Genomic DNA, 24,662 nt, shown 5'->3' on the forward strand with positions numbered 1-24,662 from the left:
ATGCTGGATGCCTAGCCCAGCCTTCAACCCTTGGTGGGAGGTGATCACAGCACCTTTGGGATGGCCTCTCTCTTCCCCATTGGCACCCTAGCAAGGGTCTGAGCTGAGAGAAGGAGCTTTCCCTAGGACAGAGGCTGGTCAGGAGGAATGCAGGAATGCAGAAGATGAGGCTGAGGCTGGGCTCCATCACCATGGTCATCTCACCTGACAATCCAGGCTTCAGGGCAGGACTTCCCTGCTTGGCCCAGCCAATAGGGACAAGGACATGCTGGTGGGACAAGGGCCAAGTACTGCTGGACTGGAGCTGGTTCCTCATAAGGAGAGAGAGAGCTGCTCAGGATTCAGCCGAGCTGCAGGGCCATGGCCACCATGAGTGGTGAGTGGGGTCCCTCCTCTGGGGGGTAGAGAGAAAGGCCTGGGGAAGGGGTGCCGGACACTGAGATGGGGAGAGGAACTGGATCAGGGGAGGGGTCCAGGAGCTTTGATGAGGGTCTGAGGAGAAGTTAGAGTAAAGGGCTATGAAGGGGCAAGGAGATTGGGGACCGAGACAGGAATAGAAGCTCAGCTGGGGGCTGGGGCTGGGTCGAGGTGTTGAAAGTAAGTCAATTGAATGAAAATGGATCTGGAGAATGAGTTTGGGGATTGGGTTCATTTAAGGGAAGGACATGGGGACTGAGACAGAAATGGCAATACCTCAGGGAGATGGGGAAACCTGTCAGGGGTGGGGAATGGACTAGGGAGGTTGAGTAGGTCTGGGGGATAGAAAGAGGGGAGGGAGCTTAGAGGTTCTTTCCTCTGGGCTTGGTCATCTGTCCCCTCTTTTCTGAGTTGTCCCAGTGGAATGTTCTCTTCATGGAGAAGGGTCTGTGCTGAAAGCCAGCTGGGTCTCCTACCCTTCTTTAGAGATCCCCTTCCTTCTGGGAACTTTGGTTACCCACCAGTACAAAGATTAGACTAAGGGGGTCCTCACCTGCCTCTCCCCACCCCCCCCAAAAAACCTAGAACTAGTAGAAGGAGTACATTCACAATTACACATTAACTTTACAACCAACACCATTAAAGTTCACACATACACCATCCCTACACAGACACAGTCACAAATCACTGATCTGTGGCCACATACCCACCAGACACTGCCCGGCCCTGACCTCTCTGCATTCACTCATGCAGCCAGGCTCCTCCTGGGCAAGGCAGGCAGGACCCACAGAGCCTGGGCCCCAGCAAGGCCACACGCATTGATGGCTCTCTCTTCCCCCAGGTATTCTGGTGTTGGCACTCCTGCTGGCTACCTCCAGCTGCCTTGCCTACTATGAGGACTTGGCCAAGTGCTTCCAGGACCCGAATTATGAGTCCTTCCTTGTCACGGCTCAGGAGGGACTCCGCACCTCCCCCCTGCCCAAGCGCATAGTAGTAGTGGGAGCTGGCATGTCCGGCCTGACAGCAGCCAAGACCCTGCAGGATGCTGGCCATCAGGTGAGGAGGTCTTGAACAAGGGCACGTACATAACCTGCTGGGCCTCTGGAACCCTTAACATTTAATCATCGGCTAACTTTCATTTGCATTCCTATGGAAACAAAAGCCAAGAGCTATGCTGACAGGCAAAGGCCAAGAAGTGCCCTGTCCCTGCTCACCAGGAGCTCTTTAGTTTCACATCTCTCAGGACCGTTCGGGAAGAAATGCCCAGTGAGGTTGCCATGCACGTTTGAAGATTGATGATGGGGATTCCAGGCCAGAGCGTGTGGCATTGTAGAAGTGGGAATAGGGGGTGGGTAGAAGGGAGACACGTATCTGGGAATGACGTAGTTTCTCTGGATCCTAGGTAACCATCCTGGAGGCCAGTGACCATGTTGGGGGCCGAGTGGTCACATTCAGGAACAAGGAGGAGGGCTGGTACTTTGACCTGGGACCCATGCGCATCCCAAAATCCCACAGGTAAGTCCTAGGAGAGAATTGGAACAAAGGACAAGTAGGAGAGATAAAGGAGAGGTGGGAGGGGCCCTGCTGCTATCATGTCAAAGCCCTTTCAGATTCACTGTGTCATGTAATTCAACTCTGTAAGTCAGGATTAATGCTTGTCTCCCACTTAACAGAGAAGACCAAGGCTCAGAGCCCAGGGTCACACAGAAAGTGGAAGATCCCACAGTTAGAATAGTTACCCTTAACTCATCAAACTATATGCTTTAATATGGGAAGTTTCTTAAATGACAATCATATCACATTAAGCTGTGAAATTATATCAGTTATTAGCAATACCTACCATTTGTTAAGCACTTACTTTGTGTCAAGCCCTGTGCTAAGCATTATATTTACATTATTTGATACTTACAACCCTATAAGTTGAAACTCTTATGATTTCCATTTACATATCAAGAATCTGGGCTCTGAAATATTAAGTGACTCACCCAAGTTTCTCCTAAGAGAAGCAACACAGCTCCTCATCAAAATCAAGGAGGTACCTGGCCCTGGCATAAAAACAGATGCTTGAGTCCTTAAACTATATTTGACTCTTGAGGTTTCCAAAACAAAATGATCTGCGGCCTGGTATCCCATATGCTTCCATAAATATGACTTATTTTTTGCCTTTAATGTAAATTAAAACCCAGTTTCTCTCTAAACTACCAAAGCAAAAAACTCTCTGTAACAGCCCAAACCAGGAGTCATTAGATGTGGCCTCACACTACTTAGAAAAGGCAAACAATTCCAAATACTGCCTGAAACAAAAGGCCTCATCTCCACCTTTGTGTCTCATAAACTGGGAATTACTTAAGGGCCCTAATTCAGTGATGGGTGAACTTCCCATCTCCTTTATCCCATAGGACAAAACAGAATAAAAAAAAATAATGCCCACAGCAAGAAAAAACAGAGAATAGAGTTGAGAAACCAGTTAGTCTGGGCTCCCTGGCTGCAAGAAGAAACTGGTTTTCCTGGAAGTGGTTTCTATTGTGGGGTCAGCGAGAACAAGGATGGGGGTCAATTTATTACTGTCTCTGCTCCAGGCTAATCCACACCTACGTCAAGAAGCTTGGCCTGAAGCTGAACAAGTTCATCCAATATGATGGCAATACCTGGTACCTCATCAATGGACAACGACATCGCAGTTGGGAGGTCAAGGCCAACCCAGAGATCCTGGGCTATTCCACGAACCCCACAGAGAAGGGCAAGAGTGCCATGAATCTCTTCCACCAGTCCATTATCAAGGTGCCAACTGCCTTATCCCAGCTAGGGTTGGGAAGGAAGAGGGCTCGCCTAAGGCTACTTGGCAAGTTAATGGATGGACTCAGGTCATCCAACTCCTACCTGGTGCTCTTGTGATGGATCCACCTTCCTTCTAACACCTGCTAAGAACGTATCACTCCCAACCCCACTCCAACCTCATTTTTTCCCTCTGTCCTTGGGTAGTCCAATGGCCCATTACTTGATCAGTGGAAGCGGGAGGAAAGGGAATCCTAGATTAGCCAGTCTTTGGTAATGAATCAGTCCTTCTGGATCATAGTGAAGTTCTCTGCCTTAAATTTTAGTCTCCAAAAGGTCTTTAAATGAAGGGGAGATGCTTGGAGAAAGAGTAACAGGCAGGAGTTCCCGGAACTACCACCCCTCCACCTCCTTGTCCCCACTTTTTTCAAGCGACATCCAGAGAACCCAGAACTTCTGCCTTTAACTTAAAGGAATGCAGAGGCACCAGCCCTAGTCCCCAGACATCCTTGTCCCCAGCAGCCTGATATCCCGGAGGCCCAACTTGATGGTGGTATCTCTCTCTTCCCCTTCTGCAGCTCAAACAAAGTCTGAAAATGTTCAACTGCAGCCACCTGATGTCCTTCTACGATTCTTACTCCACCAAGGTGAGAGTGGCAAAGAAGTTCCAGGATGGAGATGGGACGGTGGACTCTGTGCTCAGCCTAGCCTCCTGGCTTGCCATCTGCCAACCAGGATGCTCTCTTCCCACTGCCAAAGGCTTCCTCTTGCTGGAGTCCATTCCCACACTGGTCTGGGTCCAGATGCCTGCTGGATCTACACTCTGGGCCCTCCACCCCACATTTCCATCTTCTGTACCTCCCCACAGGCTTACCTGGTGAAGAAAGGGATGCTGAGTGGAGGAGCAGTGCAGATGATTGGAGATGTGATGAATGAGAACGCTGGATACTATAAGTCCCTCCTGGAGTCCCTGAGGAATGCTAACATCTTCTCCAAAAGTGATGAGTAAGGTGGATCTGGGGCCAGGATGAGAGTCCTCCCCCTCCCCAACACTGATTTATTGGGTATTTACATGTGCCAGACACTCTGCCAAGCACTTTCCAAGAACTGTCACATCTAATCCTTAATATCCCCTATAAAGTAGATGGCATTATTCAGAGCCACTCTACAGGTGAAGATGCTCAGACTAGGGAACTTATCCAAGTTCACACAGCTTAGGCAAGGGCTGAAGTCAGATTCTACCTGCAAAGTAGAATTTCAGGGTAACTGAATATCTGTTAGATATTACATCACGCTACATCCACTACCCCAGATTCAGCCCTAGATTGCCTATGTGATGGTGGGAAAGTCACTTTAGGGTGTCAGTTTTCCAAATTGTCAAATTAAGTAACAACCCCTTCATGACAAAGTGCTGCATATTAACTAAGGGCTGTAGGTGAAGTGTTCTGCACAGGGTGCGGGGAGCTAGTTCCCTCTTTTTTTGTACCAGGAACACTGGAGACAAGGAGGCACTTGGGCCTCTGGGCGCCTCCCCCCATCACTCTCCCCTCCCTTCTCCCCTGCAGCTTTTATGAGATCACCGGGGGATTTGACCAGCTTCCCAGAGCCCTCAGCACCAGCCTAAAACCTGGCACCATCCATTTGGGATCCAAGGTGGAGATGGTAGTGAGGGATGGGCCTGAGGTCCGGGTTTTGTATCGCAAAGGTGGGCCCACCTCGGAGCTGCGCAACCTCACTGCTGACTACATCATCATCTCAGCCTCTGCCAAGGCCACGCGCCCCATCGCCTTCCAGCCACCTCTGTCCCCAGACAAGACAAACGCTCTGCGCTCGGTGCATTACACCAGTGCTACCAAGGTGGTTTTGGCCTGTGATGAGCGCTTCTGGGAACGGGATGGCATCGGAGGCGGGGTCTCCATCACTGACCGGCCATCGCGCTACATCCACTACCCCAGCCACAACTTCCCCAGCGGCAAAGGTGTCCTGCTCGCCTCCTACACTGTGGATGACGATTCCCTCTTCTTCACTGCCATGAAGCATGACCAGGTGGTGGATATTGTCCTGGATGACCTGGCGGCAGTGCACCAGATACCCAAGGAGGAGCTGCGGCGTCTGTGCCCATCTTCCGTGGTCAAGCACTGGTCTCTGGATCCCCTCACTATCGGCGCCTTTGCTGAGTTCACACCCTACCAATTTGTAGACTACTCACAAAAGCTCTTCCAGCCAGAAGGCCGTGTCCATTTTGCAGGGGAACATACCTCCCTGCCCCATGGCTGGATGGACACTGCCGTCAAGTCAGGCCTCCGAGCTGCCAGGAACATCCAGGCTGCTGTGGACAAGGAGGCCACTCAGGAAAAGGCGCCTCTGCACCAACCCTTTGCCAACGACCAGGATAGTTCCCCCAAGAGCAATCCCTAAGGTAGTGGGCTCCAGCAGGCTGGGAGGTGGAAAGAGGAGGAAGAGACGCAGAAGAGAGCTTACCATCTGTCTCTCCCTGAACCCAATAATGCCAGGCAAAAAAACTCAGCTAGCAAGTGGGCAAGAAACATCACTCCCTTCCCTGATTCTCTCCCCAGCCGGACCTACAGAAAAGAAGCAGCAGAGTCAGGGCTTATGGAGGGGGAAGGGAAGAATCAAGGGCAGAGAATGCTAAAGTCAGGCCTTAGACTGAGGAAATAGTCTCTTGCTGCATAATCAAGACAGGAGAAAAAGAAAAGGTCCAACAATACCTAATTTCTATCACCTACAACTAGAAGTCCCTGAAGGAACAGACACAGTAACCAAACTACAGTAACGCTAAACCACATACTGACCACACATGCACTACCACAACACACAAACCCCATCCTTGCATGCCTGGACAAGAGCTCCATATCTTAGTCCAGCGAGGAGACAGGACAGAAAAAATTCTTCTCTGCTTTTTTTTTTTTTAGTGTGTACAGGTAGGATCTTGGCCTCTATCCTCAAATCCATATCCACATTGCTAAACACAATCCCCCACCTCCACCTGCCCAGCCCACACATCTTCCTGGAGGGCTCCCCACTCCTGTCTTTCCACACTCCATTCAAATGATTCCCCCCCCACACACACAAATCTTCCCTTCACAGCCACCCAACTCCCAGGGATCTCTCTTCTTTGAACCTCAATTCTTCCCCTCTAGAATCCCCACCATGTGGACTACAGATCTTATTTTTCTGACAGATAATCATGTCATGGTGGTGTATTATCTCCCCACCTAGACAGAGAGCCCCCAAGGGCTGAGATCTAATTTTTTATGTTTTTTGGTGCATTTTCTTTGGTAGTCACTCAACACACACTATGTCCTTCAGCCCGTCAACACTTATCAAACCTTTATCTTATGGCTGCTGCTGTGTGAAGAACCAGAAATATAAAAAATGAGCAGCATTATTAAACTGAGTCCACTCCTCCCATGTCCCCATGCTTCCAAAGAGCAGCTCCCAAATCGGGCTCAAATTTTTTCTCAAATTCTTGGAGGGCAAGAACCACTCCTAGGTATTGGGGCTCAAGTAGACAAAAGGAAAAGTAGATCACGTCACAAACCCTCTCCCTGGAAAAGATCCCCACCAGGAAGACCCTGGTGGAGCACAGTAAAGTACTGATATGGAGTGTCCTGTGCTGGGACTGGCAGATGGTTTGGCGGAAGGAAGAGAGAATTTCCTGGGAAGTTTTCCTAGGAAACTTTTGTTAAAACCCTGTAAGGCTCCTTTCTGGTTTTCCATTCACCAGTATATTATTTGCTACCTTAGATTTAGTTCCACGGGACAGAAACCAAATTCAAACTAACTTAGGGAAAAAGGACATGTTTTGGCTTCCCTGTCTAGGAAGTTCAGGATGAAGCTGGTTTCACTCAGAGCAAATAGGTTCATGACTAAAAAGACATCAGTTAGGTCCTCTTTCCTCCCACCCCTTGGTCTTACTTTCCACACGTAGCTTCTATAGTGGCTTGAATAGTGTCCCCAAATTCATGTCCACCCAGAACTGATGAGTGAGACCTTATTTGTAAATAAAATCTTTGTTAGTGTAATCAAGTTAAAATGATATCAACTGGGATTAGCAAGGGCCCTAATCCAATGGCTGGTATCCTGATAAGAAAAGGGAATTTTGAGTCCATGGGGAAGACAGTTCAAGAATGCCAAGGATTTCCTGAAGCCACCAAAAACTAGAAGAGAGGCATGGAATAGATGCTCCCTCAAAGCTCCTGAAAGGACACAGCCCTGACAACACCTTGATTTTGAACTCTTAGCCTAGAAATGTGAGCAAAATGATTTCTATTGTTTAAGCCATCCAATGTTGTGATAATATGTTATAGCACAGCCCCAGGAAATCTATTCAGTTCCCTTCTTTCTTCTGCTTTTCTTCTGGAAAAGAACATAATCAGAAGCCATTTCAGAATAAGACTAATAAATCTAATAAATTAAAGAATAACAATAGTAATAAATAAATAATAAATCAAAAATTAAAAAAAAAAACTTTTTTAAAAGAAGGCCATTCCAGGATCATGTTTTTATAGGTTGCCATACAAAGTAAAGAAAGGGCTCCTCTCTTCTAGAGTCCTCAATATGGGTTTCCATTCTGGCCATCCACCTCTTATTCAGGGGCCCACCCCTTGGCCTAGAAAGTGGGTCTTGTAGCTGGCAGCCCCAGTAGCCACCAGAAGTTGGGAAGGGGATAGCAGCAGATACACACTGCAGACTGCAACTCCTCTAGACCTCAGGGTTGGGCTAAGGAATACGCTGAGCTACTCCAGGGCTTGGGTAAGCCAGCTCACAATGTACCTGGTGAACCAGAAGCCAAACTACACCCAGAATGTGAGGGAGGAGGAGGAGGAGGAGGAGGAGGAGGAGGAGTCGTCTTTGTCCAAACTGTCTCCTGGGCTGTTTAGATTTGGTAGCCTCTCAGTGTCTTGACAAAGGCCATCTCTTCCTTAGGATTCTGAGTCAGCCTGGGAGGAAGTCTGACCCAACAGGTCTAATCAGAGAAAGGAGCAGAAGGCAGAACTAGAGGAGAGGGAGGGGCCTAGGCAAGAGCCCACCATGAACCATCATGAATCCCCAAGAAGAGGGTCCTAAAGAAACAAGTCAGGAAGGAACAAAGGCAAGGACTCGGCGGCAGGTCTACTATCTCTAGGCTGAAGGGGAGAACATATTGAAGGGTCTAAAGATTTTAGGAAGAATTAGTTTATTTCACTTAGCATGATAGTCTTCATATCCATCCATTTACTGGCAAATGCCATAATTTCATTCTTCCTTATAGTTGAGTAATATTGCATTGAGAATATATACCACAGTCCCCCCAAACCAAAAGCTGAATGCTATGTGGATCCTAACACCCAATAAGTGGTGGGGCGGGGTGGGAAGAATAGAAGTTCATTGGATTAGACAAAGGGGAATGAAGGGAAGGGAGGGGGAAAGGGAATAGGAAAGACAGTGGAATGAATCAGACATAACTTTCCAGTGTCCATATATGGACACACGCAGTGTAACTCCACATCACGTTCAACCACAAGAATGAGAGGTTATATGTCATGTATATCGAAATACAGTCATGTATATCGAAAAAGAACAAATTTTTTAAAAAATTAGGAGATACCTCTCTACTTTCCCTTGCTCCTGACCAAAAAAAGTGGTGGTGGGGGTGGGGAGAAAAACCAAGAAGATTCAGATTGGTGTGACTCGCTTGCAGGAATAGATGACCTTCCAGTGGACACAGGCAGAGTTTGCAGAGCAGGAGCCTTGGGGTGGGGACAGTGCTGCTGGATGAGTCAGGGCTGGTTTGTAGACCTGGCTGCCAGGTGGGACAACAGAGTATGGCCAGGAAAGCAGCTGCTGGAGCCGCCAAGCTGCAGCCACTGGGTGTGGCAAGTGAGGCCCTAGTGCCTGCTTGGAGTCCACCAATAAGGTCAGGTGAGGAGAGCACTGCTGGCCCTTCCACAGGCCACTCCTCCAGCTCTCAAGCTGAATAAGGAAGGCGGACCCCAGCCAGCAGCAGAAGGACCTTCCTGCTGCTCTTGAGGCCAGTGCCCTCCAGCGCCCACTATTCTGGAGCTCACACTGTGCCAGCTGGCCAAGGAGCATGTTTGCAGGGTGTGAGGAGGAGGGGCCTGCTTGCTCACACCCTGACAGTGTCCTCCAAGGCACAGCAGAACTTCCTCTCTATGGAGTCTGGGAGCTGGGGCTGACTGGTGCCACTGGTTTGTTAGACATGAGTGACCAACTGTGTACTGAGGGGTGGGGAAGGAGAGTGGAAGATTGCATGTGACATTTTGTGTGTTATTCAGTGTTTTAAGTCTTTAGTTGCTTCATACACCTTGTCTGTACTCCTGATAAAATCCATGAGAGATGTTATTAGCCACATCTTATAGATGAAGAGACTGAGGCTCTGAGAGCAAGGACTACAGCGGCAGGTCTACTATCTCTAGGCTGTAGGAGAGAACATATTGAAGGGACTAAAGATTTTAGGAAGAATTAGTTTATTTTACTTAGCATGATAGTCTTCATATCCATCCATTTACTGGCAAATGCCATAATTTCATTCTTCTTCATAGTTGAATAATATTGCATTGAGAATACATATCCTAGTCTCCCAAACCAAAAGCTGGATGTTCTCTCTGATATGTGGATCCTAACATACAGTAAGTAGTGGGGCCGGGTGGGAAGAATAGAAGTTCTGATTACTCAGAAACAGCATCGCGGGCAGAATTAAAAATCTTCACTTTCTGCTTTTATAGGTGGCATTCTTGTGAGCTACCATACTTTAGATGACATGTCGATCAATGTGATTTTCTTATAGGCCCCACCATGGGGATGCTTCCAGAGAAAAACCAAAGCTGGGTTTCTGAATTTGTGCTACTTGGCTTCTCCAGTGACCCCATGTCCAACAGGGTCCTTTTCTTTGTCTTCCTTCTCCTCTACCTGAGCTCAGTGCTGGGCAATGGGCTCATCGTTGCCCTGATCTGCCTGGACCCTCATCTCCACACTCCCATGTACTTCTTCCTCTGTGTCCTCTCAGTGCTGGATACGAGCTACATCACCACCACCATGCCCCAGATGTTGGTGCATCTTCTGGCTCACTCTCGGACCATCTCCTTTGCTGGCTGTTGGCTGCAGATGTATGTGTTTTGTGCTCTGGGACTGACCGAGTGCATCTTCTTTGTAGTCATGGCTTATGACCGCTATGTGGCCATTTGCTATCCTCTGTGTTATACCATCATTCTCAACTGGAGACTGTGCACACAGTTGGCAGCTGGGACATGGGCCTGTGGTTTCCTCTTCTCTCTGGTCCATACCTTCCTCACTATGAGGCTGCCATACTGTGGGCCTAATAGGATCAACCACTACTTCTGTGAAGGGCCCTCTGTACGGAACTTGGCTTGCACTGACACCCAGCTCATTGATGTGGTGGATCTGATCATCAGTGTCTTTGTGGTGGTCACCCCACTTTCCCTCATTCTGGCCTCCTACATTCGTATCACCCTGGCCATTCTCAAGATCAAGACCACCCAGGGCCGTTGCAAGGCTTTTTCCACCTGTGCCTCCCATCTGACTGTGGTCACACTCTTCTATGCTCCAGTGACTTACATCTACACGAGGCCCAACTCCAGCTACTCTCCAGAGCAAGACAAGCAAATCTCCCTCCTCTACAATGTCTTCACAGCCCTGCTCAATCCCATGGTCTACAGTCTGAGAAATAAGGACATTAAGAGGGCTTTTCTTAAGGTAATGGGACATGGTAGGGTGGCCTCGTGAACTGGGACCCAGAAGAAGATTGAGATACAATGTCCAATGCTGAAGAAAGAGAGATCATCTATAATACATGCAACTCACTTTGTGCATTTGAACAAGTATAGAACTTGGTTAGTGGAACAAATGTTCATGAAACCAACGTGGGTGTCCTGATTAATTTCCTACCTTGCAGTGCAGTAACAAACAGCTCAGTAATCTCTGGTTTACAACAGCAAAAATTCATTTCTTGCTCAGTTCCATGTTAGTTATAGTCTGCAGTTCTCTGCAGTCTCAGATCACCTTATAAGGAGGAGCCCTTAAAGTGGAACATGGTATTCCAAGACAGAGGGGAAGACATAATGGACAAAGCATGTGATGACTATTAAAGCTTCTCAGAAATGACTGCACACATCCCAAGCAAGTCACATGATCAAGGCTGATGGCAAAGGGATGGAAATATTTTCCTTACAGAGAAGTAACAGTTACATAGCAATGGGCAGACATGCTTAGTTCCAGAACTTTGAAGACCCAAGGAAAGATATGGAGAGATTTATAGTCATGAAATTTTATTTCTGCAACCCAAGAGGGTGCCACAATGGCTGGTGAGAACTGATGATCTCAGTGGAATGAGGTTCTCTCCGCGGCTGATAGACACAAAGGGCCAAGTTCCCCATCATTCCACAGCCATCCAACACTGTGGACCTCAGCACCTGTTAAGTTCTCCAGATCTTGGAGTCAGGGAGAGAGGGAGGATGCTGGAGACTGAACTATCTCCCCCCTAAATTCATATGGTGAAGCTCTCACACCCCATGGGACTGGATCTGGAATAAGGAAATAATTAAGGTTAAATGAAGTCATAAGGGTGGATCCCTAATCTGATAGGATCTGTGTCCTTATAAGAAGAGACACCAGAGAATGCTTTCTCTCTCACCCTCCCTCCTCCCCCTCCTCTCTGTCCCCCTGTCACAGGGGAACACAGTAAGAACGGTGCCATCAACAGTCCAGAAAGAGAGCCCCCACCAGAACCTGACGGGGCTGACACTCTGAACTCAGATTTTCAGCTTCCAGAAAACAAACCTCTGTTATTTAAGCCCAGCTAGTTATGGTGTTATTAGCCTGAGTTGACTAATAACAGAGGGTTGCCCCAAGAAGATTCATATTATTTCTACCAGTGGAACAAAAACTTAATAGAGAAATCAAGGTCAGTTACTGGAAAATGAGGTTGCAGAATTCTTTAGGAAACAAACAGCTTTCTGTGGTAGAGAAAATGGAGGACAGAAACCTACTCACCCAGAGTAGACAAGTAAGGGCTTGGAGTTGAGATTTAGCTGATACCTGTGGGTGAGAAGGAGTCGGGCAAGGAAGGAGCAGGAGGAGGACTTTCAGTGAAGGGTAAGCCAGGTTCAGAGGCCTCACCTTAGGAAAGGAGTTGCATGGTCTGGGGAACAGGAGGAAGGTTCTTGTGGTCCTGGCAGTGAGCAGGACAGGAGAGACAATTTGGGAGTCAGGCAGAGGCCAGGTCCCAAAAGCCCTCTGGGAATGGTGTACTTTGGGCTCAATGCAGTGAGAGTGTGAGATTCTGGTTGGAGAAGTGGTGCAGTTTTAGGGTGAGAACCTCCTGTGTGGGAGTGGCTTTAGGAGCCCATGGCTGGAAAGGGAGTGGGAGAAACAGGGGAGAGTGCAGGAGTGTGGATGGGGACCCTTCCCTGGGGAGAGCAGCAGAGCACGTGAAGGTTTAGATGACAAACAGGGGACAACTGGGGAAAGGCAGGTTAGTGGGAGGGTCAGCTAGTGAGGGGATGAGCAGAGTGATCCATGAGGAAAGGAAGTCAGGGATAATGAATTACCAGGGAGTCTCTGTCCATTTCCAGCCTGGGCCACAGGCTCAGAATGCCCAGCAACCTTGTCCCCTCAGGTCTTGGCCACCCTCTCAACATGGAAACCCGAGTTCCACCCAAGCCAGGCACCTGCCTGGCCCCTCAGCTAGTCCCAGAGTGGCCTGGGTGCTGCTCCTTGGTGGACTCATTCAGCAAGCCCTCCCATGGGGACTGAAGCGTGTAGTGTCCCACATAGACGTCATTCTTTCTGTAAGACCCACACACTGTGAAGACCTTGTGCTCCCTGTGGCAGCCAGCACCCAGCTGTTTGTCCCTAGCCCTGCTTGCTGATGGCCTGCCCCCTGGTTAGTTTGCCTGTCATCTGGGGCCTGGCTCACCAGCTAATTCCTCTGCAATTCAGTGCTTGAACCACACCTCCTCTAATGAGGTCTAACCCCTCCCAAGTCTGTCCTTCCTCAGCCCCTCTCTCTTGTCCCTTGGGTCCCATTCATTCATAGTTGTTACTTGTTTATGTTACCTTTTCCTTATTTCGCCTCTGGGTCCTTTGTGTCTCCTGATTGGACCCAAAGGGATGCAGTTTCTCTAATGTTTTAAAGTATCATTATCTGGATTTTACTGAAAAACCAGAAACTGAGAAAACGAATGCTGACGGGAATTAGAGGTCATATTCAAAGTCCTATGGCCAGAAACAGGGAGCTGGGACTCCAGACTGTCACCTCTGCTCATCTCTTACCATTATCACCCAGCATGTCCTCGCTAGGGCTCCAACCCATATATTCTTTCACAAGTTGAGCTTGGTCTCCTTTTTTTGAAGGTTCTCTATGAAATCCCTTTCCTAAAATTAAGGCACATTCAAACCTTCTCCACTGAATGTTTCCTTTGTCTCTTTGCCCAAATCTGAATTTTCCCCAGGAGCAGCATCCTTGGATGGCCCTTTTCCTAATGATCTAGAACATTTCCTGCTCTGAAGTCTAAATTTCCTGTGTCTCACTTTCTTCTAGCAACTCCCCCAGTTCCCTTTCACCCTCAACTCTTACTGTATCTGTTCTCTGGCTTAACTTCATACCTTTGTCCTGCCCTCTCTTCCCAGTGTACCACCTGATCTAATCTTGATATAGTAGGATAGCACATCAACCCTTTGATATTTCCATTACTCTTTCTCTTAAGACTTGGGGGCTTGTTGAATTAAACTGTATTTCTACATGGGTCCTGCCAGGTCTGTCTGTCTGTCTCTCTGTCTCTATCTCTGTCTCTGTCTCTGTCTCTCTCTCCCTGCCCCTAGCATCTCCCTGAGGCCCTCTTCCTTACTACTTCCTCAAGTGTGTTCAGAAATTGCTCTATACCTAGCTGTGAAATGCAAAGCCAAATATTCACCTTATACCAAGAATAACTATCGTAACTCTCACCAACACACACAATCATCAGTACTTTTCTTACTGAGTTCAAACTACCTTCACTGACCTCTGCTTGTACCGATTCTCTATCACCTTCATTGGATCCATCCTTCATTCATTGAAGACTGAAGACTATCGGTTGATAAAGGTTCAATAATTCTGACCTTAAAGAGGTGAACTACGAAGGGTTTTTAAGTTTCCTTTGTGTTCAAAGCCAGAGTCTGACCGAGTTTCTCCACAGCAGTATTTCCTTGGATGACCTGTCATTTGTGTTCCACTGAGTGATCTGAACTTTGAAAAGTCACAGCCAAGTTTGGAGCAGAAAATGTCTAGGCTAGTCCTAAGGATGTGGGAATGCCAACTAGGATTAGCTAGGAACTTCTGTCTCTTTTTTTCCTCTGGCAATAGAAAATGTGAGGGTAAAATTTGGAGGGGATTGTATAAAGGTGGGGAGAGCCCCTTGAGAAAGCTTCTCTTTTCAAGTTAATCTTCACTGGAGTGTTGCTGCTGTTCAGGGAATGATAGACTGTGTGGTCAGTAAAATTTCCTAAGGTTCCATGAGTAACTTGACTGTGCCTTGTCCAAGGTGCAAGGGACCCTGAGGGCTGAAGCCATGGGTGAATGGTTTTGACATTGGGAAGGGAAGCCACCACCAGCTACCATCCTCTCAGCAACCTCTTGACTCAAGTACTCCAATGATTACCCAGTTCATATTTGAATAAAGGTTTATTAAAAGCTTTAAATTGGGGGGGCTGGGGTTGTGGCTCAGTGGTATAGCACTCGCCTAGCATGTAGAAGGCACTGGGTTTGATCCTCAGCACCACATAAATGTAAAATAAAGATATTGTGTCCACCTAAAACTTATGAATAATTTTTTTAAAAAAGCTTTAAAGTGGAATATTAATAAGGATATCTCCCAGGGTGCTGGCTGGTTGTCATCAGAACCTCTTCATGCTATATCTTGAGGGCCTGTCATAGTTTTCTTATAGTTTTGCTGACTGAGTTCATAAGCTTTTGGGAGACAGACCCAAGCTAACCAAATCCACAGCAGACTGAAGTATAAACAAAGGCCAGCTCTTTTTATTTATAATGTTAGCTATCTCTTCCCCCAGAGTGGAATAGCCATTTACCTTCGGCTGAAAGGGTCTCAGATGTCTGCTTGGTAACTGTGGTGTTACAAAAGGAAAGTAGAATAGAAAAGTTTCCATGTTTATATGGAACATCCAATGTGTCAAGCACTGTTGTAAGGACTTTACCTATCATGGCAATCCTATAAGGTGTTAGCCTGCTATTGTTATGGTCATCCCAATTCTACAGATACCAAAGAGTCTGGCTCTTTTTTTCCTTTTTGTGGTGCTGGGGATTGAACCCAGGGCCTTATGCATGAAAGGCAAGCACTCTACTAACTGAGCTATATCCCAGCCCCTAGAGTCTGGCTCTTAAACACTCTGATATAGTTTGGGTAATGTTTCATCTGTGTACCGAGAGACCCCTCAAAATATCTCTTGCCCACAGCAGTGGCTCACCTCCCCAGGGACAGGATGAAGCCTGTGTCCTGGGCCCATACTCCCCTAGACAGTGCTGAATGGACAGTGACCAACCCCTCAGTCCTATTCCTAAGGTTACTTTTCCTTTCTCCTATGACTATGAATCTTTAGATCTAGGCTTTCTCCTGAGAAAGAAAGTTACTGATCTGGGGTCCTCTGAGTCATCTTGTCCCAGCCATCCTGATTTGACTTAAAATGTCCATTTCTTATTCACTCTGTAACTCAATTCACAAATGTTAATCATGCTTTATTTATGTGAGACCTTTTGATACTCCCAGGGAAACAGAAAAGAATCAGTCACAGGTCATAGTGGGCAATCTGTCTACAGTTGTGTCCTTTGATGTTTGTGCATAGCCTAGCATCTGAAGCCTCAGCAGGTCCATATCAGGTACCTACCTCTGCACCTCAATTTTCTTAATCACCAGTGAATGATTCTTGCCTGTATGCTGTTGGATAGAGTGAAGGGCTACAGACCTTCCTCTTTTCAGGCCTGGATGTAGCCATCTGTGTTCCAGTGGTCTTACTCAGGAACCCTGCCCCAGCCTGTTACTTTGAGGAAAGCCCTCTTTACATCTTTGTTTCTGAGGCTATAGATGATGGGGTTGAGGAAGGCAGAGATGACATTGTAGAACAGAGCCAGTTTCTTGTCCCGCTCTGGGGAAGCATTGGCCCCAGGGTTCATGTACATAAACATGGCAGGTCCACAGAACATGGTGACCACAGTGATGTGGGATGCACAGGTGGAGAAGGCCTTGATCCGCCCTTGGGTGGAACCAATCCTTAGAATTGCAATGATGATACGGATATATGAAGCCAGAATGAAGGAAAGTGGTATCAGGAGAAGGATGAAGCCCAGGATGAAATCTACTCTGTCATTGAGGGATGTGTCTGCACAGGCCAACTTCAGAACAGCAGGCACCTCACAGAAGAAGTGGTTGATCTCATTGGGGCCACAGTAGGGCAGGCGCATGGTGAAGACAGTGTAGACTAGGGAACAGCTGACACCCCACAGTCCACAAAAGATGACCATTGCCCCACACACCCAAGGGCTCATGATAACCTTGTACCTGAGTGGATAGCAGATGGCCACATACCTATCATAGGCCATGACAGAGAACAGCCATCCCTCAGTGATGCCCAACACCAGAAAGACGTACATCTGGGCCACACACCCAACATAGGAAATGGTCTTCTTGTGGCAGACCAGATGCACCAACATCTGGGGCACAGTGGTGGTGACATAGCTCATGTCCAGCAGGGAAAGGACACTGAGGAAGAAGTACATGGGTGTGTGGAGGCGGGAGTCCAGGTGGATCAAGGTGACAATGAGTCCATTGCCCAGGAGTGTGGAGAGGTAGAGGGAGAGGAAGAGACTGAAGAGGATGACATTAGTTTGGGAATCCCTGGAGAAGCCCAGAAGGATGAACTCAGACACAGAGCTGCGGTTCTCCCAGGGAAACACCTGCATTATTCTTCAGCTGCAGAAAGAGAAGTGGACCTACTGGCCCAGTTTGGAAGCCATATTCAGGTGCCATGGCCATTCCATTGCTGCCAAGGTCAGTAGCCATTGGGTCCTAGTTGGGATTAATGTCAGTTCAGAGACTGGGGTCTACCTGGGATAGGTTACTTTGGGGGAAGGAAGGGAAATTGTCAACATTTAACTTCTCTGGTCAAAATCTTTACTGAAAGACTCAGTGTCTCATTTCCTTCTATTCCACCAGACCCATGAAGGCCACCTCCCTTTCTCTCCTTCAGGAACTACCATCACATAGTGCATTGCTTGGGGGCTCTTCTCCCTAGACCTGGCTGCACAGTGAGATGGTGAAGATTTCAAACTCTCTTCTTCCCCTTGTATCAAATACATATTTAGAACTCTTTCTATTTGGTGACTTCAACCTTTTTTTTTTGTACTGGGGAGTGAATGCCAGGGGAGCTTAACCACTGAGCCACACCCCCAGCCCTTTTTGTTGTATTTTATTTAGAGGCAGGGTCTCACTGAGTTGCATAGGGGCCTTGCTAAGTTGCTGAGGCTGGCTTTGAACTCAAGATTCTCCTACCTCAGCCTCCCATGCTGCTGGTATTACAGGCATGTACCACCATGCCCAGCTTAACTTTTGATCACTCTAGAAAACTAGGGGAATCAGAAATGTGGGTGTGGATATGTGGCTCCACAAACATGAGAGCTTCCTTGATAACCTACATTGAGCCTGCATTTCTTGATTCTTTCAAGTCCCTGGAAGCTTTCTCAGATTTTATTTTAGATGGGGTTACTCAGCAATTCTGCTTCTTCTTATCCTCACCTAATTCTAAAGAGAAGGGTCTTCCTACTTGACTCTAAAAACTTGAATAGACTTGAGGCAGAATAACAGCTGTCTTGTTTGCTTAAAGATAACTATGGAAGGTCTGGGGTTGTAGCTCACTGGTTGAGCACTTGCCTCGTGTACATAAGGCACTGGGTTCAATCCTCAGCACCACATTTAAAAAAATAAAATAAAGATATTAAAAAAAAAAGATGGCTTTGGAGGCTGGGGATGTAGTTCACTTGGAGAGAACTTGCCCAGGATGCACAAGGCCCTGGGTTCAATTCCCAGTACCAAAAAAAAGAGACAGTTTTGACATCTCAAGCTCTCCAGCCTGGTGGAGATACCCCTCCCAATTTTAATAAACCCCTTAGGATCCCTTTCTCCCCTTGAGATTGATGATTGGCAGGTAGCCTGGGATAAAGACTGGGTTTGGGTTTAGTTTATACCTTTAGAGCTTAAAGGTGATTCTCTTGTTCATGGAGCCACAAGAGGTGGAATTTTCTGGTGGAGAAGAATGGGGTTTGGAATGGAATACTTGAGGGCAAGTCCTGATGCTTTTACTGTGACCTTGTCATGTAATTTAATCTTCTTGAGCCTCAGTGTTCTTCCTTGTGGAATGGATATGATGTCCACCAGGGAGATAGCCTGTGAGTAGTGGTAGGTTATTCATGAGGCAACCAGCACTGTGACTGCCACAGAGAGGGAGCTCAATAATGCCAGTGCCCATCAAGTGCAGGTATAGGAGCTGGAAAGACAAGGATAAACAAGGACAAGGACAGGGTATATTCCTAATCCTAAAGAGCTTACAGTCTAGTTGTGGAAAATAGAGGAATAAATATACAAAACATTCCCAATGTATTAAGCACCAGGAGGGAAATGCGTGCTGTCTGTCATGGCTCTGAGCTAAGCACTAAGGATGGAGAAGTAAAAACCTCTGCTCTCAAAGGGCACACAGTGAAGAGACAGGCAGATGATGAACAGCCACCAAGTGAGGAGTGCTGTGTTGGAGAACAGAACACCTGGTGTGAATCTTAGAGGGTGAGCAGGGTTAGCCAAGCCAAGAACTCAAATAGAGGGAGCAGCAGGTGCCAAGGGCCTGAGGGAGAGCTTTGTGCAAACAGGGATCCCAGGGATGAAGTCTGCACAGGGGTATTAGGAAAGGGGATTCCTGGAAGATGGGCTTAAAGTTAAGAAGGAAACTGGGTCTAAATGGTCTTGTGTATCCTGCTAAGAAGCACGGACTTAATCCTTTAGGTTGTGGTGAGTGATGGTGGGTTTCAAGCAGAGAAATAATTTGTTTGGGCTTCGGGTGTAGAAACATGTGGTGTGGCTGGAAGTTAAGAGAAGGCACTGGAAGAAGACCAGGGGAGAGGTAAAGGAAAAAGACACAGAAGGCTCTGTTCCACCCAGGAAGAGGGGAGGGTAGAGGGAGGGGTGGAGAGGACCCAACAGCGCAGGGCAACTGAGGCCTGAAGAAAGTGAGAAAGGGAGGAAGGAAGATGAGCTTGAGGTCCAGAACTGGGAACATAAATCGTCATTAGCACCATTCAACAACACAGAAATGAGATGGAGGTGAAGGAAGGGCAGGTGGGGTGGGGCAGGAAAAGGCAGAGGGCTAGTTAATTCTCTACAGACACACAGAGTTGGAACACATGCTTGAGGATCGGGAGGTCAGAGGCTGAGCTGTGTGGCCTGAGAGTTCAGGAAGGAGATCCAAGTGGAAGATCAAAGCTCCGCTGCACCAGCATTTGGAGGGTAATGAGGACAGAGAATGATGGGAATTCTCAGTGAGAGAGCAGAGGGGCCGAGATGGCACCTGGGAGCACCAGAGAGGAACACTGGAGAGATGGGCAGAGGAAGAGACAGGCTTGCGAAGAGCTCCAGGGAGGCAGGAGGGCTTGATGCAGGAACCCAGGGAGCTTGGGTGCCAGTGGTGTCAAACGCAAAGAGGACTGAAAACTGTCAAACATGGAATAACCTGGAAGTTATGAGTGGCTCAGAGATGAGGCATCTCTGTGATGAAGGCAGATGTCAGGTTGTGGTGGGTTCTGAGGGGTGAACTGAGCAGTAAAGAGAAGGAGTGAGGTGAGCAGATGCCCAGGCCAGGACATAAGGAAGTATGGAGTTTTTTGTTTTTGTTGTTCTTTAACTTTGAAGAGTTCAGAACGTATGTACATTGGGAGGGTAAACAAGAGACAGAGGAAAAGAGAGAAAGATGCTGGAAGGCCTCTGAGGAAGCAGCTAGCAATAGGACCAGGAACATGGAATCACCAGTGGGGGCTCCAACAGAACCAAATGGAAGGGGAGGAGGTGAGAGCAAGGTGGCTACAGGGACAGCTGACATTCCCCTGGACCGGCCAGTCTCATAGGTTTTTCTTGACAATAGCTTGTGTAGGTAGTGAGGAAGTGACCCAGTGGTTGAAAACCACATATCCAGTGTTAACTGGATAGAACAAAGGCTGAACCAGAAACCAACAAAAACATGTTCATCCTAAATGTAAAACATCTTGTTTTTTGGGTCGACTCAAAAAGCCAACTGTACCAAATTCAGATGGGGAAGCAGTTTGTTGGATATTTCTGACAACTGAAACTGGACCAACATAAGGAAAATTCCAAAAAGTCAACATGAGTCTGCATCACTGAGAGGAATCCTTGCAGATCACAGGAGGTAGCTTGGAACTGTGTCTGCAGCAGCTAGGCCACATTTAGAACAATATTGTTATTCCAGGTCCATATATATATATATATATATCAGGAATTAAACCCACGGGCTTTTAACTATTGAGTCACATCCTCAGCCCTTTCAGTATTTTATTTAGAGACAGAGTCTCATGAAGTTGCTTAGGGCCTTAATAAGTTGCTGAGGCTGGCTTTGAACTTATGATCCTTCTGCTTCAGCCTCCTGAGCCACTGGGATTACAGGCAAGTGCCACTGTGCCCAACCCCTGGGCCATATTTTTCGCAGAATGTGGACAAGTTGAGACACACTACAGAGAAAGGTCTGGAAATCACATTGTGTGAGAAAGTGTTAAAGCAAATGTGTGTCTATAGAACTGAAAAATGAGAGACATTATTGAGCTGAGGACAACTCTTTACCAGTCATGCATAGACATAATTGAGTCCTCTGATGTGGAGGACAGATGAGTCTTGTTCTCGGTGGTCCCCAAAAGGATTTCAGTTTAATTTGTCAAACTTATATTAGTGGTAATATACTGACTTATATTAGCTATAGTTTGAATCTAGAATGATCCCCAGAGGCCCATGTGTTAAAGGCTTGGTCCCCAGCCCATGATGCTATTGGAAGGTGGTGAAACCTTCAGGAAGTGTAAGTGGGGCCATTTGTGAGAAAGTTAGGTCACTGGGGGGTGTGCCCATGAAGAGAATATTGGAACCTGGGCCCTTTCTCTTTCTCTCTTTTGCTTCCTGGCCACCATGAACTGTAAAGTTCTCCTGTGCCATGAACTCTTGCCATGAGTACAGGCTCAAAGCTATAGGGTCAGTGGGCTGAAACCTCTGAAACCATGAGCTAAAATAAACTTTTCCTTACTTTTAAGTTGATTACCTCTGGTGTTTTGTCATAGTGATGATAAGTTGACTAACACTTCAAAGCAGTGCAGACAGAGTCAACCATCCTGGAAGGTAGTGAGCATCTAGATCCCAGGAAAGGCTCAATAAAACTTAATGAACCCCATGTCAAGGATGTATTGTGACCAGACCTGCACACAGTGGTGCAGGAGGGTCTCTGGTACACTCCAACTGAAAGAGTTGAGGACTTTGCCATCCTCTCTCCTCTCACCTGCCTGTTTCACCTGGACCCAAGGCCTGGGCCATTGCAGTAGTGTCTCAATAGGCCTCCCTCTCCCAGTCTCTGCTACAAACTGACCAGAAAAGGAAGCAAAATGGAGAAAATGAGGAGAGGAGAATATGGAAAAGAGAGAGCAGTGAAAGGTGGGTGGGGTAGGGGGTTCTAGCACCTTTATGACTTCCATCCAGGGGAAAAAAATGCTGGGGTAGCAATATCTGGTTTGTTACCTCCTCCTCTTCTCCAGTGTGAGTGTCCTAGTTCTTCCCCGTTTCAGCATCTCCCCCAGCTCCCCGACTCTCCTGAAGCCTCCAACACCCTTTCTGCACTCCTGGAACCAGCTGCCCTGACCTCTCCCTAGCTTACCAGCCCCTTGTCCTGTATCTTCAATCCAAGGTCCCAACCTGGCTGGGATGCAGAGGAGAGCCAACTGCCTTAGCTCACAGTCACCGTCTTCACCTCCTTCCTCCTTCCTTCCTCAGAACACACCCAAAAGCAAATGGAGAGAAAGTCAGAGCCATAAGTAGACAGTGGGACAGAAGGAAATCCATGAACAGAGCCGTCCAGGGTTGGGGCAAGAGCAGATGCCAGGTCTGAGGGGCCAGATGCAAATGGGAAGGAGGGAGAGGCAGGCAGGTGCCTGGTCAGGCAGACAGGGACAAGGACAGGTGGGAGCATCAGGAAGGCTTGGTCCAGGTGTGAGGACTCTGTGCCTCAGGCCCCCTCCTCCGCCCCTCCCTCCTTACCTGGCTGTGTGTGAAGGATGAGTCAGGAGCCTGCTGGGTCTTTTTAACCTTCTGCTCCTGATCCTCAGGGAGGACAAGTCAGGCAGCTTCTTAATGAGCCTCTGTGCCTTGGGACCCTCCAGGCCCCACTGTAGGCCCCCAAAGCCCTGAGCACACATTTAGGCCCCTCAGCCTGGCACCAAGGTCTCTGCACCAGCCCCCAACTCTCCCTGCTCCCCACGGCCTCTCTGTGTTCTGCCTGACAGTCCAGTGGGAACAGCATGTGAGCATCCACTGGAGTAAGTGCATGGCTTGAGGAGTGCAGGGGCCCAGGGCTGGGCAGGATGTGAGGGAAGCCTTCCATGGGCCCTAAAGAATGAATCGGGGTTTCCCATGGGCTGGGGACCAAGGTCGGGTCCTGGCTGTTCTCAGCCCCCACAGAGTACCCCACTCCACCCTCCCTACCACACTTGGCTGAGTACCAACTTGCACTGTGTCCTGCATAGTGTGGCCCCCAAAGACCGTGACTTCCTGCAGGAAAAGGAATGGTCCCCAAGCAACTGTGGGATCCCTCCCTGAACCTGATCAAGATGAAGCTAGTGACAAATATTCTACATGGGAGCCAAACCCTGGACAGACAGCAGACTTGGAATCAAATCCTAGCTCTGCCATTTACTCATGGTGTAATTCTGGACAAGATGCCAAACGCCCCTCAGTTTTCTCATGAGCAAAATGGGGCACTGACAGAATAGGGTAGTGACGGGGTTAAGTATGATCAGGCATGAAACAGAGTAAGATATGCATGCTTGACCTGACTCCCCAGTGTATGTGAGGTGGTGGAACTTCTGCTTGTCCTACAAACGTATGTTTCCATCATTAGATTCACCACACTGCTTTCTGAGCCACCCCCTTCTACTTCTTAAACAGGTCGGGGCATATGACAAGTACTTCATAACTGTGATCAGTCAGAATCAATCCCAAGCATAGATGGGGAGATAGCCCTTTGGGTGACATAATGTGGGAAGTTTCTGATGTAGGCTTTGATTTAAAATCAATAGAATCAAATATTAGGGCATGTGTGCTTGGCTCTGGGTTCAATTGCCATCACCACCATCACCGTGAGAGCTCAGCTCTCATGAATGGAATAATGGTGCTGTTTCATGGGGGGTGTTCGTTATTGTGGGAGCAGGTTCTTTATAAGGGATTGGTTTGCTCCCTTTTGCCCCCCCCCCCATCCTTTTTGTGCTTCTTCTTTCTACTATGAGACAATTGCAAGAAGGTCCTTGCCAGATATTGGCACCTGATGCTGGATTTCCCAGACTCCAGAACCACAAAGCTAATAAATATTTATTTATTATCAATTACTCAGTCTGTGGTATTGTCAGAAACACACAACAGACCAAGATAAAAATTGATATCAGAGCAGTGGGGCTGTTGCTATAACAAATATTGAAAATTTGGGAACTGGCATTGAACAGGGGCTGGAAGAGTTTGAAAAAGCAGTCTAGAAGCAGGCTGTTTTCTTTTTGAATATAAACAATTTATTTGATAAATTAATGCCTTTCAAAAAAACAATGCCAGAACATTATGCAGTTGAGCATGCTAGTCATGTTCATTATGAAGCACCTGTGCTCATGTTAGATTGGGGGCCCCACTATTGCTGGGGGTTCCTGGAACCAAAGCCAGGGCAGTGCTAGTTATCTGCTCTTCTGCACAGGAGGTAAAGAATTCCTGAACAGTGAACTTCCTAATCCTACCTCCTATAATACACATAATAATTTTTTAAAAAGTGTGACAGCCAACCTACATCTAGGCACAGTCACTCTTCAGTAGTGCTTGTTATTAAATGAAGACAAAATGACCTTTTTAACCCATTCTCAATCCTTAAAACAGAGAAATACATCGGCAGCAGGTAGTTATATATGTGAGCAAAGGTTAAAGTAATACAGAAAGTGGAGACAACTCCACACAGACCCACATAATGAGGCGCTGGCCATTCATATTGCAAGCTGGGCGACTTACATCCATATGTGGTGAATGACCTGCTGTGTGGACAACCTGTATTCGAGATAAACAAGCATTAAGTTAGTGGAAAGAGAATCTGAGACCACAACATGC

The 24,662-nt window shown here is 47.6% G+C and overlaps 3 protein-coding genes across 3 annotated transcripts; 2 read left to right on the forward strand and 1 right to left on the reverse strand.

Moving 5' to 3' along the window:
* The first annotated feature begins 360 nt into the window (after nucleotides 1-360).
* Nucleotides 361-5,610, forward strand: LOC113189106 (L-amino-acid oxidase-like). Its single transcript, XM_026397737.2, has 7 exons — nucleotides 361-376; nucleotides 1,259-1,473; nucleotides 1,820-1,932; nucleotides 2,997-3,198; nucleotides 3,771-3,839; nucleotides 4,061-4,197; nucleotides 4,758-5,610. Exons 1-7 carry the CDS (start codon nucleotides 361-363, stop codon nucleotides 5,608-5,610), a joined length of 1,605 nt encoding a protein of 534 aa, XP_026253522.2.
* A 4,401-nt stretch (nucleotides 5,611-10,011) lies between these two features.
* Nucleotides 10,012-10,959, forward strand: LOC113189105 (olfactory receptor 2A12-like). Its single transcript, XM_026397736.2, has one exon. The coding sequence runs from the start codon at nucleotides 10,012-10,014 to the stop codon at nucleotides 10,957-10,959; it is 948 nt and encodes a 315-aa protein (XP_026253521.2).
* Nucleotides 10,960-16,234: 5,275 nt separating this feature from the next.
* Nucleotides 16,235-17,182, reverse strand: LOC113189103 (olfactory receptor 2A12-like). Its single transcript, XM_026397735.2, has one exon. It carries the CDS (start codon nucleotides 17,180-17,182, stop codon nucleotides 16,235-16,237), a length of 948 nt encoding a protein of 315 aa, XP_026253520.2.
* Nucleotides 17,183-24,662: the final 7,480 nt, after the last annotated feature.

Source organism: Urocitellus parryii, chromosome 11 (assembly GCF_045843805.1).
Source record: "Urocitellus parryii isolate mUroPar1 chromosome 11, mUroPar1.hap1, whole genome shotgun sequence".
Lineage (NCBI taxonomy): Eukaryota > Metazoa > Chordata > Mammalia > Rodentia > Sciuridae > Urocitellus > Urocitellus parryii.